Below are 20,484 nucleotides of genomic sequence, written 5' to 3'. Positions count from 1 at the left end.
GTACTAAGAATTTCAAAATGAGGCACTAAGTTCTGGAAGGCCCCTTGCTTCACTCTGTTGGTTTAGGGCTTTCCACTCCTAGAGGAACTAGACTGTTTCCATGCTGTCTCGTACTTCTAGTCACTCCCCCCAAGTTTGCCTGTGGGCATTCATGGGAATAATTATATAGATCTCGCTGAAGTTAATTCAACCTTAGGGCCATGTAAGTCTATAAATTACTGCTTTTTTCACCAGTAAAAATGCAGACCTTCACCAGGGACAGAAAAATCTTCAATAACTGCGTGTACTTCAAGTGGGGAGAATGTCTGGCCAAGAAGCAGGCTTACTCCATGTACTCACCCTGAACCATGATGCACAACAACAGCCACAAGGTCATACAGGCAGCTTTCTGGACCACTGTTTTCAGGCTGTGGTTAAAAAGACAGAAATCTCTTCAAATCTCACTAGCACCTACTGTAATTTGTAATACAGATGTGTTCTGGAACAACTCTCTACAGAAAGTAGCGGTGAGTTTTCATACCTCTAACAAGTAGCATTTCATGTCTAGGCCTCGTAAGGGAAACTCAACATATGTATCAACCTTGTTTCTCAGATATGCTGTCCAGTGAAATCGTTTCAAGTGTAAGCATAGCACCTACAGGATCAAAGAAAAAAGGACGCGTTAGAGGAAGAAGTTGAACTCAGTGCTCAACATTTGCACTAGCCCAGGAAAGGGTTAGGTGTTGGTGTACTAACAGCTGAGTTTTTATTACCTTTGACATACCGTCACACTGTCACTTTTCATACTTATACAAACCTTTGGTAGTTTCTGAATCCAGAATTTTTTGGTGGACTTCTGTTTCTTTTTGCATTTGTGACACATGTACAGCTCTGTCTCATCAAGTTCTTCCAGGTCTGTAAAACTGCGAAGACAATCTAAAACCAAACAACATTCACAAAACAGAACACCCACAGAAATCAGAAACCTGATTCAAGATGACATCATGTGATTTTTGTAATGTGAAATACAATTACAGCAATACAGAAAAGGTGTGCCTGTCTGCTGCAGTCATTCTAGTTATTATATATGTCTGTGTAGCAAAAAGCTGTGCAATGCTTTAATACATTAACATGTTGTAACATGCTGCATTCCCTGTCCTGAAAACACAGCTATAAGCAGTTCAAGTGAAAAAGGCATCCACATAATCTCTATCTTTCAAACAAGATTCCATCCAACATTCAGCACAATAAATGACTTTCTAACAAAGAGGACTCAGCTGTAAAGGTGATTTGGTTTTAGGTACAAAGTGAACAGAAAATCATGGGGTTTTGATTAATATACCGCAATCTGCAGCACATATATTCACAGATCTGTAGAAATTAACATCTCTTAAACCAAGGTCGATAGCAGCACTACTGCCCAGCTGTTGGGGATTTAATTATATCATTTAACAAGCACAACAGCCAAGAGTCATCCTTACGACGACTCTCAAGGCCACATACTTCTAAGCACAGAGCCATGGCAAGCACCAGCAGGCAACAAGGCAGATGAGGGAGGACTTGAATATATTAGAGACACTCTCAGCCACAAAAACCCTGCCTGATGGAAGCCTCCTTGATGCTCAGCTGACCTCCTGAAGCACTTCTCAGCCCCAGTTTATCATAATCACATGTCAGTACAGAGTGACTGGGATAAAACCCGCATGGAAAGTTCCCTTACCACTTTCTGCCACAGCATCTCATAAAACGAGGTGGCACGTGGCACCAAGTCCCAACCCCAGTGAAAGCCTGGCTCCTTGGGAACAGATGCTCTGAAGAGCGCATACTCTTTAGTCCCGATTTCATCATCCAAGCACTCTCACCTCGTAGTGTGCACATTGGTCCGCCTTCTTGATTTTTAGTACGTTTGTTTCTGAACTGACTTGGAATATCTAGAGAAAGGTCTAGAAAAACAAAGATTAAACATTAGAGCCTACTCTCTTCAGACTAAATGCTGGTTCAATCATGTGACTAAATATATGAAATGTACCTAAATACATGAAACTTCAGATTTGTTTTTCTGCTTGAAGTCACCCAGAATTCTGAAAGCAAGAAGCACCTTACCTAGGAATGGATCAAACTTTCTAGATTCAGTCCCACAGATTAGGCAGTTGACTTCATTTTGAAGAATGCCTCCAAAAATCGCTGTGACAACAGTAGATGCTCCATTTCTAGAGAAACCACATCAGGGAGAGGAAGTCAGTCAGAATGTCTGAGCTTCAGTTCCAGTACCTGTTTCACATTTACTGCTTACAACTCACCGCCACTAGGCAGAGTCATTTTTTCCATGTGTATAACTAAGAGACTGAGTTCATCCACTCAGCATTTCATTCACCCCACAGCTGTATTTGTACGTGCAAGTATTTAGCTGCATTAATGCCTTTGCTTTACCTTGTACCTAACAAAAGTGTGAACTGCTCATACGCTAAGCACATGCTCAAAATGTCAGTGTTGGAGGTACCTGGGTCAACTGCATTTCTGCAGAGGAGAGCTGATGCTCACAGGGGGACACTCATTATGGTTGTTTCTGCAACAAAACATTCTTCCCTCTTAGGTAGGCCAAAAATGTTTTAGTTTTAATCCTACACACTTTGTTACAAGCAACTTTGATTTCCTAAAGCGTATTTCTGCACTTCACTCCCATAGACAGCTTAAGGGGCATTAACAACTGATACACATCACCAACATTGTTCTCTATGCTTTCACTACACTCTTAATATTTTTTAGGAGGTTACATAATGGACTGGCTTCTCATAGTCCAATTAAAACAAGTTTTAAGTTACATTATTTATTACACACCTCCTAGCCATGCTAGTTTGCACTTGCAGCTCCGACACAAGCTTGCAATGACGCGTGGTCCTTATCTACATGCCAGGTACACCTTTACAGTTAATTCAAACGCTGCACTTGAGCTGAAGGACCTGGCTACCCAAATTAATCAGGGAGAGCATTCGCAGTGGATTACTTTACTGGAGGCATTTAAGTGCACATGACCTTCATTTGCCCTCCACAGAAGGCAGCTAACTGAACCCCACCATGCATTTCAAGAGATGTTCTCAAGACAAATTTACAGAAGGTACTTGAACAAAACTTAAATTCTCCTTGGGTTAATTTGACAAAACAGCTGGTTTTGATTTCAAATACACTTCAATTCTAAGAACACTTTCAGATGACTTTGTAGGATTTTTAAACATCAGCACAGCAACATGCATGTGGTGAAGAGCACAAACTGAACTCTAGGCTTTTCCTAATGAAGCATCTATAAAATCCTGCATCTCTCAGAACTGCTTACTGTGTCCTGATTGGTGTAGGAAGGGGAAATTCATTCAGCTCTTACACAGGGAACCCAAGGATTTAGGGACCTAGTGTGCAGGCTGAACTGACTTAATGTTCCTTCCTGAAACAAACTGTCTTCTCTCTATGACAGTTTCAATCTGAGAGAACACACACCTGGGACAGAATCAACAAACAAGACTTTCAGAAGTACAGAAAGAAGAGTGAAACACATGGACTGCCTCCGTTTCAAGACACAGTAACTTGAAAATCCGAATTAACATTGCTAACGAATTAAAAGGTGTTTACAGATTAGCCTGTATGATCACTCACACCTGGCAAAAGCTCTCTAAGACACTTCCCTTGGAAAGTGAACACCCTATAGGACGCTAATCCTTTAGAACCTGCAGCTTCATAACTGGTAACATGACAGAGACACTAAAGAAAACTTATCAAGGAAGCCCGAATTTGAGATTTCAGCTCCTCTGCACACAGACCATACAAAGGCATTACGGTTTGGAAGACATCAGAAAAACCATAACTCTTCTTACATGCAACATTTGTTGCTCGCAGCCAGGCTAGAGTTCTCTTGCAGAATTACCGAACGTGAGACGCCATTGAAGCCACCCTGGAGTTCCAGGTGTAGATGGTCCAAAAGGTAACGCATGAACTCGTGAGCATCCTGTTGCTGGTATCCTCTTAAGAGAAAAATGAAACAACATCATCACAATCAAAAAGTTGCTTTAGTGAGAACATCGGGGTCACCAACAAGAACCTTTGCTGGTTTCATAATACTGACCAGACTTTATACAGACTTATTTTGTACTAAGAACAGTTCTCCAGGAAGCCCTTGGAAAGGTACAGCAACATCTAAATGACACAATTTTGGTCCTTTGCAGCTCATTTGCCCTCTGCATGCCTCTCTGTGAGGATGGAGAAGCATTTAAGAATATACGTTTTAGCTAGCAAGAGACCTTTTAGAAAACAACAGGGAGCAGCAGAGGCATCACATTTGCTCACACGATTGCTTAATGTAGCTGCCATATTGATTGGCCCCACCAAACTCAGCCTGCACCAGTAACATCTGAAGTCTCATGTACATGTGAGTTAGAAGTACACAGTGGGAACCTCCCCCTCACTCACAATAAAGCATTTCTCCTTTTGTTATTGACTATGTTTGATGAGTAACCTCTACAATCACAATTCAGACAGCACAGTATTCATCCCTATTCTGAAACCACTATAAAGTATGGTCAACAGATTGCTTTGCATCTTGCCAGGTTTGAGATTTCAAAGACACCACAGAACGTACTTTTCACCTGGGACTGAGAGTCAGTATTGCAGAGTGGTTTTCACTCAGCCACTGATCCCATCCTCTCTGGCAGGTCCAGATGCTTACTTGCCTGTTTGTTCCCTCCCCATCGAAGCCTGGAATTTAATCTTTGGGTTTGCTTTCCACAGGCATCTTTCAGCAACAACTGAAGTCTGAAATAATTAGGAGGAGAGTTTTCTTTCCTCTTCTAGGGTGAGATCTATAGCTGTGCTCAGAACTGCATACCTCCCCTGCATAACCCACACACTATTTGTTGGGAGGGGGAGGTGATGGTGGGGGTTACCCAGAGCATCTCTTGGGCATTTGGATCATGAGGAATAGGCCTCCAGTCTCAGATGTGTCATGCTATCAGCAGCAGTGCTGCTCAAAGAGTCACCATTATTATTTCACCACTAACTAACCTAATTGAAGGGAAAAGAGAATCTGTTAGGGTAAAATATGCCTTCAAAGTTATTTAAGCTAAATCATGCATCAAATTTACCAACCAACAGCTCTAAGATGTATACTGAGCTGAAGCAAGAAAGCATACACAGTGAAACAGAGGAAGGTTTATGAAACACTGATGTAAAGATGTGCAAGTCATTGTAGGCCTAGTTCCAAAAATCCCTACATAGTAGAACTGGCTTTCCCCACTTCCTCTTATCCAATCTTTTAAGCTGGTTTACCACTGCTTCTCCTACCCCTTTTTCTCCTCACTACTCCCTGTAAGTACTGGCAATAACTGTCACCTAGGAATGCCTGGGAAAGAACATCAGAGACTTTTTTAATGCTACTGCTTAGGGAAGGCAAAGCGTCCGTAACACTCATGGCACAGTACTTGGAGAGACATGAGAATAGACTCAGTGCAACAGAAGTATGCAACCTGAGGCTGACATGCGTAGTGTAGAACACAGCTATGTCCTGCAACAGTATTGCTAGGAGGTAACAAAATAAAAATGAAACAAAGCCTTTTCCTCTCCTCAAATAAATGTTTTCTTCCAAGCTAGCAGCATTAAAAGAACACACTGAGTTTGTATGTAGGTCTGGCAGAAACCTGAAAAATATCAGCAGCACCTTTTACATAGAAACACTGCTGTGCTTCGACAGGCCAGAGTCCTGAACAGCCAAACCCAGGACTGACTTAGTCTCCCAGTCACAAAACAATTATATGGTATTATGAAAACAAAGTAGTAAAACAGAATTCAACTTCAAAGCTGCATGTTAACTGTGCACACTGTGAGATCATTTTAAACTTGCTGAGGTAACACAGCAGTATTTACTCAATATAAGACAAGTGTCTTCTACTTAATAAGCATATAAACAATCACAACAGCTGAAGATTAAACTCATGGGAAGTCTTTGCTTAAGACACCTTCTCAACATTAAACTCCTCCCAGAAGAGTTCTGAAGTACATGGAACACTTGCTCTGCGATAAATTAACCTATGGAATCATTCCATGTTGTTGGCTGTGCTCCTGGTGCATGAGTTTACAAATATATTAATATATTCATATACAAATATATTAATTGTAGATGAAAAATTCTTTGGATTTGTTAAAAAGCCCAAGTATAGACAGAGATCTTTAAAAGAACATGAAGATAGGGACAATGCACTGATTATGATCTTAAAAGCCCTTCAGCAAAAAGCATCATTTCTCTGACAGTCAGCTTGTGCTATAAAACTGCTCTCCATCCACCTGAAGCAACTCAATTTAAGCCCACCTCTGACATTCCTTTTCCTACTAGTAACAAGATAGGATATAAACAGGAACAGTTACTACGAAAACAGAACATACTGTTTATACAGCAGTAAATCTGAAAAATACACATCTTGCAGCTCTGCATGAGGCTACAGAACCATCTTGGCATGCAGGAGACTCTGGCCAACAGTCAAGGAGCAGGACTTCCATAGCAGCATTAGAGCTCAGAGACACTCAAATTGTGCTTATCATAACTATACATCATACACTCTGTTCTCTGTGTGCAACATGAGGCAGAGGGCCATTTCTACAAGCTGAAAGAGCAGCACCTGCAGTCCTTGGAGGCAGGCGTGACCTGCCTTTAACAACTGAAAACTCCTGGGGCTAACACAGTTAAACAACATTTGCAACCTTGTTTCCTCCTCCTGACCCATCATTTCAGGCTTCATAAATAGAAGCCAATATGGCTGGTTTGCTGTTAACACACCACTTGCTCTGGCCACCATCTTATCGTCCCAGTCTCACAAGAGGCACTCATGGTAGAACTATTACTGTACCATCATTAGCTTTACAAGGTACAATTAAGCACTCAAGAAATTCCATTTTTTTCCCTGGATCATGTGGGAGCAGGAATCTATTGAGCAGCAGAGTCTATTTTCCATGTGATTAAATGAGTTCCCTTAACAATTAATCATGGACGTGCTCCAAGATAACTGGGAATAAAAAGGGAAGGGGGAAAACCCCAATTTTTTATTTTAAAAGGTGTGACAGAACCCACAGTGCTGAAAATTTGCTTGAGGAACTTCAATGAACTGGTTTCTCATTTAGTCTAACAAGAATTACAGTGAAGACTGTAACAGGGAGACCGGTCAAGGACAATATGGATGATGTTCATTTGCCTGTAATGTTTTGGTCACTACTTGCAGCTACTGGTATTAAACTTCCTTGATTCTCGTAAGCCAAGTGAAACGTATTTGGCTGTGTGGAAGAGAGAATAAATAGGTTTGTGCTATTTGGGTTACTTAATGAGCAGATGTTTTCACAGCATCTTTTCAGCACTGCTGGAGATGTAACAGATAACAGAACATCTTTACTACCTGAGAACACGGAGCAACTTACCTTCATCACAATATATCCTAACAGGTTTCAGTGCTCCTTTGAAAGAGGTTCAGGGGCCAGGACAGGGAGACCTTGGAGAGGAACGATACTTCGATTTACTTGGGTAACCGCCTTGTTCCCTTTCTTTTTATCGTCTTGTTTATCAGTAAGGGCACAAAACGTCTATTATCCATAGGACTTTTTTTTTTTCTTATAGCCCTTATTTCATGTCCAGCTGGTGACTACAATATTTTGAGAGAATCAAGGAAGTTTCAACCAGTATGTTTATATTTAGACCTGTAAGTGCTGTAACTAATTCTAACTACATGTCCTGGGCATGACACTACACCACTTTCTTACTGAAACCAAGGCTGCATTCTGTCAACACCATCCACTTGGCAAGTCATTATGTTGATTTCTCTGCCCTTTGAAGCAGTGGCTCCAAGGTACAAATACTACTATTTCAGCACTTGAGAAGTTTGTCCTCTCCAACAATGCAGCACGTGGTAGAAGGGCAGGGGCAAAAAAGCACAAAACTGTAGATCAAAGTGAAGATCCTTTTCAAAGCATGTTTGTGGGCCTATGGGAAAGCTGCAAAGTGCATCCTGCAGATTCAGCATGTTTTAGAGTAGGACACCAGCAATGCAAGGATGCAATCAAGAACACTGCTGTTCTTTACAAAACTTACCTAAAATTTGGCATGATTTTCCAAACAACGTAGAACAAAGATTCTGGACTAAATGCAGTCTGGCTCCCTTGCCATAAAGCACAGAGCGTCTTTCTGAATTCTTCCACCAATGAACTAGAAAGAAAGTAAAAGCTCATGATTAACACGGGTTTGTGTTACAAGGCTTAAAGGTTTACTAGCTCAACACTACATTACTTTGGTTAAGATTGTAATGATTGGGTAAATATCCTTTTGGGTACTTCAAAGATACTATGTCCAAAATCCTACCCATAATGTTGAGGAGAGACACAGGTCAGGAAAATTACATTTCAGATCCTGAGGACTCACCTGGAAATCTATCCACCTTTTGCCATTTTGATGGAGACTCTGCTAACATTGCCCCTTTAACACGTGCTCAAAAAAGCTACGATTGTGAATCACTTACTCTGATTATTATTTTATTGTATTTATTTTTTTGGTAGTATGTTCATATGCAGAGACATCCCCATGACTATTTTAGCTGGAATTAAGTAACATTATGCCTGGAGTACGTGTAACTAGCACTTCTTAACTGTGCTTTAAATGCGGTTACACACCATTGCTTTCTGATGCATCAGAATATTGCCCTCGGCAGCAACAGACTTACATAAAAGCAAACTGCAAGTGATACAGGTTTCTTTGTTGGCACAGTCAACTGTTTTTCTATGACTGTTCCCCCATGAATCATTTTTCTATGACTCTGCAACACTGAAAGACTATAGTGACTCTGCTGCCCAAGCATTTGCTGTTTTCCATTCAAGTTCCGTGCTAAAAGGAACATGAAGCTTACACATTGTTATCCCCCTGGCTCCTGGTGTGGTAAGTTCGTCTGCCTGCAGTCTTCCCATTCCTCAGCTCCACAGCAGGCAACTCTTTGAAGTAACAGCAAAACTGTTGAATGTTACTACAGAAAAAGCAAAAATTAATTAAAAACCCTTAAAGGGCACAGAATAAAGAAAATATTAAGGATTCTGGAGTCTGTTCTTTGAAATGTGAAAACACAACCTCATGCAGTGGTAAAGACAATGCAACCAGTTCAAGATGCAAGAAATACGGAAACTAATATTCAGCTTCTATACTTACCACTATCATCCCAACTACCTGAAATAATTACATTTTGGCTCTGCTTTGACTAAGAGATACCACGACAGACTGAGGTATCAGAAGGTTTTCGCTAACAAACCAGACTCCATCTTCTGAGTTAACTGTGTCTACCTCCACCTACCACTTCTAATCTCCACCACCAGTCTCTATAACAGAACATAAGAAGCAAGTGCCTGAACTCATTGAAAACATTGTGGTCAATAGCTCAATGTCCATCTGGAGACCAGTAACGAGTGGTGTCCCTCAGGGATCGGTGTTGGGACCAGTCTTGTTTAACATCTTCATCGCTGACATGGACAGTGGGATTGAGTGCGCCCTCAGCAAGTTTGCCGATGACACCAAGCTGTGTGGTCCGGTTGATACGCTGGAGGGAAGGGATGCCATCCAGAGGGACCTTGACATGCTTGTGAGGTGGGCTGATGCCAACCTTATGAAGTTCAACCACGACAAGTGCAAGGTCCTACACCTGGGTCGGAGCAATCCCAGGCACAGCTACAGGTTGGGCAGAGAAGAGATTCAGAGCAGCCCTGCAGAGAAGGACTTGGGGGTGCTGGTTGATGAGAAAATGAACATGAGCCGGCTTCAGTGTGCGCTCGCAGCCCAGAAAGCCAACCGTATCCTGGGCTGCATCAAAAGGAGCGTGACCAGCAGGTCAAAGGAGGTGATCCTTCGCCTCTATTCTGCTCTCGTGAGACCTCACCTGGAGTATTGTGTGCAGTTCTGGTGTCCTCAACATAAAAAGGACATGGAACTGTTGGAACAAGTCCAGAAGAGGGCCACGAGGATGATCAGGGGACTGAAGCACCTCCCGTATGAAGACAGGCTGAGGAAGCTGGGGTTGCTCAGCCTGGAGAAGAGAAGGCTGCGTGGAGGGAGACCTCATAGCAGCCTTCCAGTATCTGAAGGGGGCCTATAGGGATGCTGCAGAGGGACTCTTGAGCAGGGACTGTAGTGACAGGATAAGGGGTAACGGGTTAAAACTTAAACAGGGGGGGTTTAGATTGGATCTAAGGAGGAAATTCTTTCCTGTTACAGTGGTGAGGCACTGGAATGGGTTGCCCAGGGAAGTTGTGAATGCTCCATCCCTGGCGGTGTTCAAGGCCAGGTTGGACAGAGCCTTGGGTGACATTGTTTAGTGTGAGGTGTTCCTGACCATGGCAGGGGGGCTGGAACTAGATGATCCTTTCCAACCCTAACTACCCTATAATTCCATGGTTCTAACTCCCGAGAAGGAATCCTGAATGATAGAAAAGAAAACGGAGACCAACTAGTCTTGCTACAGCCTGACCAGCAGCCTCCCAGTGAAGTAGGCAAACTCAGAAATGCAAAAGGACAACTATAGAGCAGTAGTGGTCTTGGCAACAGGAAAATGAAGTCTCACATCTCAGCACTGAAGAAACTGTTCTCCTGCACACTTCCATGAAGACCCCTGTCTCTCAAAGCACTGTCCCTGCTTTCAAGGTGACCGTAACCATCAACATGTTTCATCAGCCTCAGCAATTACATAGCAGCCTCTTTTTTCACTGAGGATATGGCAGATTTCTTCTGGAAGTCCTTCACACTGCGAAACACAATCTTATGGTACCTGCACCCACCCATTTCTGCAAATCCAGGTACACTTTCATACAGTGGTAATGTGCCAAATTCACTGGCCCAATGCTATAGCACACAAGCACTCTCACAGAGGCGTGGGGAAAGCTTTCCAGGTACCTGAGCGACTGAAGGATTGCATTCATGAAACACGTATTCCCCAAATTCCGAAGGCCTGTGGCACAAAGGGCAGTGGTGCTTCCCTGGAAAGGAGAACAGTGAAATTGAAGAAAGACTTAGCACTGCTCCCTCACTTCCTCCTCACAGAGCTATTGCTGTTACATCAGCACAGATTTCAACAATGATAAACTACACTGTTTGAGAAGTGCAGTTTCAAAGCCAAAGCAACCACCTCACCAGCTCAAACAGCCTTGAAGCTTCATCTTGATGTGAAACCTGTTTCTTACTCACTCCCGTCAACACAAAACTATACTACATCTTTTCTTACACAAATAACTCAAGATTAGGACAAAAGAGACTTTTTATAGCCAGTATTCGTGTATGTTACACATTTACACTCCAGTAATGTTCAGTGAGACCTGGACAGCAATTTCCCAGAAGTGCCTTTGCAAAATGAAAATACCAATCCTTATCCACCTAATCCCACGCCTAATATACAGTGTGGCAGCCTACAGGATTTTTTTAAGTCACTAGCTGTCTTGGTTGGGTTTTGTGGTGGCTAGGAGGGTTTGTGAAAGACAAGCAACAGAATTTATTTGGGAAAGAAACAGTCAAGTTAGACCGTGCAAGGAAAACAGCAAGGTGTTTAAGAGAAGCAAAACACACACCATTTACAGCCTAGGAGTTTCAATAGGTTAGAGCAACGTTACACTCAGCTGAGCTTCCTTTTTGCCAAATAATCTTCAGGGTGGGCTGGGAGGAGAGGGAAGAGAAATCTGGACAGTGTTGCACTTATGATTTCTAGAATCCACAACACTTGGACACATTCTCTTGTCTACAAAATTATTACAATGGAAGTTCAAAGTTTTGGGCAAAGTTTTGTCTACAGAAGGATCCAGGGTGCCAACAATAAAAAGATTCTCTGCTGCACTGGGTAATATTCAAGTAATAATAAAACTAAGAAAACAGCACAGACTAAGAGGAATAAAAGCAATATTAAGTTCATGCTTTCTGTCTTCTTACATAAATGTTGCCTAGAATTTTCCTTCTGGCTTTTACTGGCTTTGAGTTTTCTACACAATGATGCTGTGTATTGTCATAGCAAAAACACTCCACTGTTTCTCCTGGGCTTCCTCAATCACCCCAAGATTGGGGCAGTACAGGAAGCATACACAGCACAACCACAGCACCCCAAATTGACTGGAGGAAGTGCACTGTAAAGTAACTAATCCCTCCCTCCCGCAGCTTCGCAAGCCAGTGACTGCTTTGTTCCCACCACACTCTCTTCTTTCCATTTATATTCCTCTCAAGAGCTTTTCTTCATAATTAGGTACCTGTTTCTCATAGCTGAAGACAGCCATTATTTCAGCTTTACCCTTTGACTACGTTGCTGTCCTACCACTCCTCCCAGCTGGGGGTGAAAGGAAGCAGTTACATACAGTATCTCCGCTCTTTCCCTCCTACAGTCTGAGAGAAATCATGAAGATTTGACACTCCCTCATCCCAGCCTGTGGATAACAGACATTTAGTTTGGGACATTCTTTGTCTGGAAGAAACTGTGCAGCCCTTCAGCTATCTAGCAAGGGTGGTTCATTCCCTCCTGGGTGGTAGCCTGCAGATCTGGAGTTAGAACAGGAAGATGAGAGAGAAAAGCTTTCAGAATAGTCCACAGTTCCTTTTGAAAGCAAGTTTTAAAAAGCTCTTGAAAAGAAACATTGGGGTTTATTTTTCACTTTTCCCCCAACATCTATTCTCCTATCCCCTCAAAAAACTGTGCACCTGATTGGGGTTTTTTTTTTTAACAGTGCAGAAGGTTTCTGTCTGCTCAGAAAAGTCTTATGTTTAGCCCCTTCTTATTTCAATGATCCCACCAAGTTCAAACTGCCCTGAAGCTCCACCCTGACATGAAACACTCCTTAAGCACAGAGAAGTTCAAGGTATAGGTCAACATAAATGCAGCAAAATATAAAATGTCCTTTTGTGAGAAGGGGCTCTCCTAGGTGCATGGTCAGGAAATGAGAAAAGATAAAGTTCACAATCAGAATTCAGGTAACCGATCATACCGATTTCAACTCCAGGCTAACTATTAACCTCAACAGGTTTAAAAATAAACCCTTTACACTCACTGTAACCAACCTGTCATACTTACATTTACTTTTAATAACTTGCTGTTCAGAGATGAGTTTTCCAAGAGTTTTCTTTTCCTATGTCTGTCTGATGTAAAGGCTGAACTGTTGGAAAGTAATTCAAAGAGGTTACTTACTATAAAAACCAAATATGGTGTGCAAAAGACAACAGATAATCATCCTAATTCTTAACAGAGTGATTACATCTGCCATTAGCTGTCATTAAGACAGCTAAGAGTTTCCTGATTGCAACATGTTTTTCATAGTTGTAAAATAGACTGCATCTCCCTCAGAGTACAGACGCACATCCTGTTTTCAACACCAATGTCCAAGTTAATTGCCTTAAGTTATGCATGCTACAGTAGGAACCCCCAAGAGCAGCCTTATTAGCATGCTATTTTTCCTCTAAAACATGAATGCTTTTCCTTAATCAAAGGAATACTTAATACAGATTTTTCCAGAAAATACCCTTATCAGAAGAATCGCAACTTCAAAAGATCAGAAAAAGTTACCAAAAAATCAGAAATATCCCAAGTGCTAGCACTTAAGTTTTATAGCTGACTTCTCTTACTTCAGTAGAAATATGTGATGTTCGTGTAACCTTAATACAAATTTACAATTAGGAATTCTTTTCCACATCACTGGAAATTACTGCCCCCTCAATTCCACCACTGTGGCTGCTCTGTAATCCAATAGCAAAATCCTATCTTGTTCCAGATTTCAGTTTTGGGTTTTGTTTCTTTATTTTTTTTTTTTAATTAATTAAAAAGCCCTCCAAACATTCAAAACCTGTTGTTACACCCAACAAAAGCCTCCACAGCATCATGTACATCCCAGAGTTTCATTTCCAAAATACTACTGAGCACTTCTCATTACACTTAAAACATCTTTATACCTCCTTACACAAACCTGAGAGGCCCAATAAAAAGAGAATGGAAAACTATGAAAATATTACCTACAGAGTAGGTATTAACATTACTACAGAGTAAGTGGCACAATTAACTCAAGGAAGATCCAGAGATTTACCAAAAATCACAGCAATTTCTTTGTAGGAGTCCTATTTGAACTCTGGGGCATTCAAACCTATTTGCAAGCACTGCATGCATGTGTACTTCTCCCTAGTCTTATGTAAGATTTCCAACCAAACTATGAAAAGACTACTTGGTATCTAGCACTGGCCACAGCATCTGCCCCACATATTTTAATACCTGCTTTTCAGTGGAGCAGCATTAGATAAAGGCAGAGGAAAAACACATCTCTTCTGCACAATTTCAAGTTCATAAGCCTTCTTCACTTTTTGGTTTGGAAACAAAATTACACAATTAATAAGGAAGACTGCTTGTACCTGCCTATCTGCTTCCATTTCTCTGCTCCAAAAACTTATCCTTGTTTTGAAAAAACTACGATTCTGTTCTGGAAATTCTCTCCCTTTTAGATGGAGAAAGTCAGTAATTATTGGCTAGTTAGCAAGAAATCTAAACTTCTGCATCACCATACACTGCTTCTATAAGATTTACTGTATAAGAAAAAGAAGCAACAAGAACAAACCCATTTGTTCAGGGATAAAAAGGATATTTATACATATACACACACACACAGAAAGACCAGAATATCTATATTAAATACATACATACCCATAACCAGAAATACCACTTAAATGACGCAATATTACAAGGCCACCGAAAGCAGTCTGGATGTAAACAAACTACTTACTTTTCCAAGTTCTGTAGGTGCTCTCTGACCTTCTGTACCAGGCCCAGCTTGGTATCATTGACTACAAAATCATCACAGCGGTAACTGCAACAAAAACATTTATCAGAATGCGTAAAGGATTTCACACAATCATAGAATAGTTAAGAGTTGGAAGGACCTGAAGATCATCCAGTTCCAACCCCCTCGCCATGGGCAGGGACACCTCACACTAAACCATGTCACCCAAGGCTCTGTCCAGCCTGGCCTTGAACACCGCCAGGGATGGAGCATTCACAACTTCCCTGGGCAACCCATTCCAGTGCCTCACCACCATCACAGTAAAGAATTTCTTCCTTATATCCAATCTAAAACTTCCCCTGTTTAAGTTTTAACCCATTACCCCTTGTCCTATCACTACAGTCCCTAAGGAAGAGTCCCTCCCCATCATCCTTATAGGCCCCCTTCAGATACTGGAAGGCTGTTTCAGTGAAGTACTCCAGAACAGCCATGCAAGCCTTTGTGCAGGAAGCACTGAAGTGATTCTGTGGAACATATGAGGGGAACAGGGGAGCACAACACCTGCTCAGCTTGGTTACCTCTGAAAAGTACCCTATAGCAAGGTAAAGTACAGGCACTGTCTTATGAGATGTTTTTTCTTCTAGCTCAATTCTTTATCAGAAATCAGAAGCATGATGTACTGCTTGTCACAATGCTGAACTGCAGTTCAGCAAAAACTCAAACGCAGGGTGTAACCAAAAGCAGCATCAGTATACAATCTATGGAAGATTTATCAGAATAGATCAGCTGACAGAAGGCAAACAGACTACAAAGGTTTTATTAATGTAGAGCATAAATCTATTAATTATAATACCACAAAGCTATCATTAAAGCTTGAGGTCCTGAACAGATACATACATAATGCAAGTTTCTGCTACAGAAACAAGACCAGGGAAGATGAACTAAAAGATTAAGTGGTTTGTCAAAATTCACATCACAGTCTGTGGCAACTCACACCTCGTGCTTTAACCACAAATATCACTCAGTCTCTCACACAATCTTTACATATACAGAAACTCTTCTGCAGCTTAAGGTAGTACTTTGAGCTTTTTCAGGGTAAGTGCAAAAGGAAGTAACTGAGCTTAAAAACAAAGCTGATTCTCCCAAAGCCTCAAAGCAAATGTAAAGCCAAATCAAAATGGCCTCTCAGCAGAAGCAAGGGTTACAAAAGCCTACAATCCAACGTTCTACAAACCTCTTGCGTTTCCTAAGAAACAAAGATGTTCATTACACTTTAATATTAAAACTGTGGGCTTGTAAGGCCTCATACAGTGCAAAAAAGCAGATTATTGCTAAAGGGGGGAGTAGGATCTTTAAGGGAATTCTGAAAAAAAACCCACACCTTATTTCACTATTTTCCAGAGTACACGTAAATCCACGGTGCATGACAGCTTTTGGACAGTAGTAAAGAAAACTGTCACAAGGAAAACACTGCTGCAAGGCAGCATTAACTTCTGCTGCCTTGCTGTATTCTAAATTCCTTGCATTTCTTGCCTGATCAAACTGCAGCTTAAAATTGTGGCAGGTAACTTAACTCTTTCTGTGAAAAAAACTAACTCACTCTGGATATATTTAATAACAGAACTATGGCTATTTTCTCCCCTTTCCCTTTGGCACAGAACAGGTTCAAATGTGGAATACATCCTCATCATCTCAGGTTACTCTTCTGCTGGAGCAGATCCATGCTCTGGAAGTTAATGAGGCTAGCAACTTCAGGTACAACTGGTATTTACAACATGCTTTGTTGCATAAACCTGTAATGCATTTCAAAGGCATTAATGCTACTGTTAATTCAAACTGAATTCCTGGGAAAAGGCCCTTGCCACCAAAAGGAGTCCGTCAGACTAATCTGTCCAGGATCGCTACTGATTTTTGCCTCCAAGAGGAGAAATCAATACAACTCTCCAGATTTCCAAATACTGACCACAGCCCTTACACAACATCTAGAAATTATTCAGACAGCTACTGCAAGTAACAGATTTTATTATTATTTTGTTAAAGATTGCCACAGACCTAGTAAGTTTGGAAGAAGGAACAAGTCTGTAAATGCACTTATTTTTCAGCCATGCTTCAAGTAGTCCTGCTCAGCTTTATCAGCGACCTACAATTACCTAATGAAGTGTTCCTGCTTTTGCCACTCTAACAGGACACCACACCTCAAGGACAATCATCAGACCAAACTGTCCAGGCCAGCTCTGCTCTGCACTGCACCCCACCAGCTACTAAGAAGGAGAAAAACTGACTGCTACTGCTAAACCCAGGACAGAGAGGTAAACATGGTGCAGGTGCATACAGTACAGTCCAACCTCACTTTAATACCAAGCCTGCCCACACCCCCAGGGTATACCAGCACAATTACATTTATAAACGCTTATAAATAGGGACTGAAAGCAGATGCAAGTTCACTGAAAGCTTCTAAGCCAACTTATTCCTGAAAGATTATTTAATACTTGCTCCCATGTCCTAAAGATCATGTTAACATTGGTTTTAGTCTGATCTCACATACCAGTTTCACATATACGTACAATTGCAAGCTACCATTTCCCCAAGATGGAGGAATAAAACCAAATAAATCATTAAATGTCAGGGTCCTTGTAACAGTGGAAAAGTGATTTTAAGACTCACTTAAAATAAGACAACCTTTTCCTATTTTTCTTTTTAATGGGCAGGTTTTTTAAATCACCTCCCTTGCAACACTGAGGAATCACCACTACTACTAGTAATAACAGCACTACAACCAATCTGTTTTGGATAACAGAAGTAATAAGCACAGAAAGTAGTTTATTCTTCAGTAGCTTAAAATTTGCAAAGCCCACACACCTTAAAGGTAACCTGCTGAGAGATGACCTCCTGTATGTGAAGCTGACATTCAAAACACGTTGATTTGTGATCCTCAAATTATCACAAATTAACAAAACACCTTTTTGCATACAGCAGTTCTACAATACACTTTTAACAGCAATTGTACAGAACAAATCCTCTATTTCAGGAAGGGTCCCTTGTATGGGTTAGCACAATATTTTCTTCTCTATACACCTTCTGTTTTTAGCACCTCTACTACCTCCAAGGCCTGGTCTTTTCTGGCCTCCTTTGCTGCTAAAATGGCAGCAAGCCAGTGAATGTATGCACTGCTCTGGAGAACACTTCAGCTGGCTGTTTCAGTAGGCTATAGAACTCCATGCTATGTTTTAAAGTCCTCATTGGATTTGAAGAATTACAGAACAGGAGAAAATAAGAAAATCCACGTTTCCTTCATTGTGCTAACACTATATATAAGTGAACTAACTCAAGTTTACTGTCTTGATAAAAGCCTTTTTATGTTCTTTAATTTCCACTGACTATAAAACACAAAATAATGGTTCCAAGCAATTTAATTTTCAGATGCTCACGCACTGGCCCAGTAAATCTGTTTTCCACATAGAACCACCATCACAAACAACAACTACTAAAGAAAAATTTTTAAGTCCTTGGCACTTAGTTATTTTTACATCAGCTGGGGAGGGACACAGGACATGGATGGACAAACACAGGAACACACACACAAGCACAACCATGTCCCTTTAAGAGATTACAAGGGGGTTAATGGGTCAGAAATCTGACCTGCAAGTTGGGTCTGGGATTAAATGAACACAGGAAGCATATTATGCAAATACATAAAGAAGGCAGCCTTTCTTCTTCTGTGCTAACCAGCTGTCTGTGCACTAGCAGAGAGAAAAATTCGCAAGAGTTCTCTTTCAGTAAAGGTATTTCTGAAAGCAGGTTTCTTACACATATCATTTTACCTCTTGCACACAGAAAAACCACCACTAACGCAGCAGGAGAAAGCACCATAGGATAGCTTGAAGATAAAACAGATCTGTACTTCTTGTAAACTCTTTGTGCTTAATCCTTTAGAACTTACTGAAAGGCTGATTACCTCCAAAAAGTGGAATTTGAGAGTCTCTTTCTCAGTGCTTAGGGTATCAAACATAATTCAAGCTGAAGACTTAGTATTGCATCTACTGTCTCAAAAGTAATCAAAGGATCAAGAAGAGAGCTGTATTCTTAGAATAAATGAAAGATTAACGTTCTCTCAACTTTGCCACTCTGAAGACTCAACAGGCAAATAAGAGGACACAGAAGACAGACCAAAACGCTCCAGAATGCAAATCCCTAGTTTCCCAATACTCCATGGTATCTCAAGCATGACTCTGTTTTTTCAAAACATTACCAAATTCATAAATACAATAAATACCTTATCTCAGATTAAAAATATAAAATTAACCACATCCCACCAGAACAGAAACATTTTCCTTTCAAAGCTATGTTGAAAGCTTGTCTTCAAAGAAAACATACATACCTAGCCTTACACACCCAGCCTTCCAGGCTGAAATACAGTTACAGCAGATGGCTTTATCTGGCTTTGGTTTACAGCAAGACTGCATGTGAACTAGCAACAAGATTCAATAAACCTCAGTAACTTCAACAGTCACATAGTATTTCTTCCCCTTGGACTGACAAAAACAGCTAAGGCAAACCCCGGGCTGTGCTATCATGACTGCATGAAAGTTTATGACATGGCCAAAGAAAAATCTAAGGATTAAATGCCTTCTGCTTAGAAAACAGCCCAAAAGGCCTGTTCACTGCTACTATCATGCAAGCTAAGGAACATGGGCAATTAAAAACAGCATTCTACTCAACTCTGTGTGGTTAACAAAACTGCAAATAAAAGCCGAAAAGCTAGCACTACATCAAAGTATCTCCCTTGTTTTTTTGGTAGAAGTAACATTCAATTAAGTCTTAGAATAGTATTTACTTGGTGTCCAAATTATTGGAGTTGCACACAGTGCTAGCATAAAATACTAATCTTTTAAAAGTTTACTCCAAAGAAACATCATTGCATAAACATACCATCTACTGGATTCCTATAGAAAATGAAGCAGCTATCGAGTAACATCTCAAAATTCAATCTCCACAGTAGCGAGTCACTACTTGAATTCACCCAACTATTTGCTTTAACTGGCAAGCACTATTTGATAGCAGCCCACACCGTACTGTCTGAAATAAAGGGGCAGAAGTTGGTCAGAATCCTTTCTGCTTCATCTTTAACACATACAGGCTCATTTCTACTGAGCAAACTGGGCGCAATGACAAACCCAGGTATCTTTTTCTGATGACCAGCTAGGGAAAAAAATTATTTAAAAAAGCCTAATCGTAAGCAAACATAGACTGCTTTTGAAACCTGTTCAGCTTCACATTAGCACAGGAGAGTTATAATTTGCTAATGAATTATACACAACAGGAATTCCCCAAGGCAAAGCTCTCTACAATTAGTTCCAGTTCATCCATAGATGACTAAGCCTTCTACTTAGATTACAGCAGAAAAGACATCACATGCTAAACCGCTTCTCATCTGCCCTACCACAGATATGCCATGAAACATCAGTGGGCTTCCTAAATGTGCGCCTACCTTTCCTCACAAGTTGTTTTTTTTTTGAGGTGCGCCTCACGTTTCCTCATAGTTTTTTTTCAGTAACAGATCCTATAGTCCTTAGTTTGGCTGTCATTCTGCAATGCCCATGTCATGTTTGGGCTGGGTACTCTGCCCTGCTAGTGTAACTCATCAAGCCTCAGCAAGTTGGGCATCCTATCTGTCACAGTAAATGGAGATGCAATCAAGACTTCAAATACCCTGCTAAAACTCCTCCA

At 41.0% G+C, this 20,484-nt stretch overlaps 1 protein-coding gene across 6 annotated transcripts in view; it reads right to left on the bottom strand.

Moving 5' to 3' along the window:
* The window catches only part of USP3 (ubiquitin specific peptidase 3), a 93,124-nt gene that overhangs the window by 4,639 nt on the left and 68,001 nt on the right, over positions 1-20,484 (bottom strand). For all 6 annotated transcript variants that reach the window (XM_065688045.1, XM_065688043.1, XM_065688047.1 and 3 more), the window contains 11 exons: positions 14,761-14,844; positions 13,071-13,152; positions 10,922-11,004; positions 8,898-9,011; positions 8,090-8,203; positions 3,843-3,989; positions 2,083-2,189; positions 1,842-1,922; positions 797-915; positions 521-634; positions 340-407 (listed from right to left, as the gene is read on the bottom strand). In XM_065688045.1, the coding sequence (XP_065544117.1) occupies positions 340-407; positions 521-634; positions 797-915; positions 1,842-1,922; positions 2,083-2,189; positions 3,843-3,989; positions 8,090-8,203; positions 8,898-9,011; positions 10,922-11,004; positions 13,071-13,152; positions 14,761-14,844 (1,113 nt within the window). The remainder of the gene's footprint in view (positions 1-339; positions 408-520; positions 635-796; positions 916-1,841; positions 1,923-2,082; positions 2,190-3,842; positions 3,990-8,089; positions 8,204-8,897; positions 9,012-10,921; positions 11,005-13,070; positions 13,153-14,760; positions 14,845-20,484) is intronic.

This window comes from Lathamus discolor, chromosome 8 (assembly GCF_037157495.1).
Source record: "Lathamus discolor isolate bLatDis1 chromosome 8, bLatDis1.hap1, whole genome shotgun sequence".
NCBI lineage: Eukaryota > Metazoa > Chordata > Aves > Psittaciformes > Psittacidae > Lathamus > Lathamus discolor.
The sequence above is the reverse complement of the archived record's forward strand: the minus strand, read 5'-3'. Positions and strand labels throughout refer to the sequence as shown.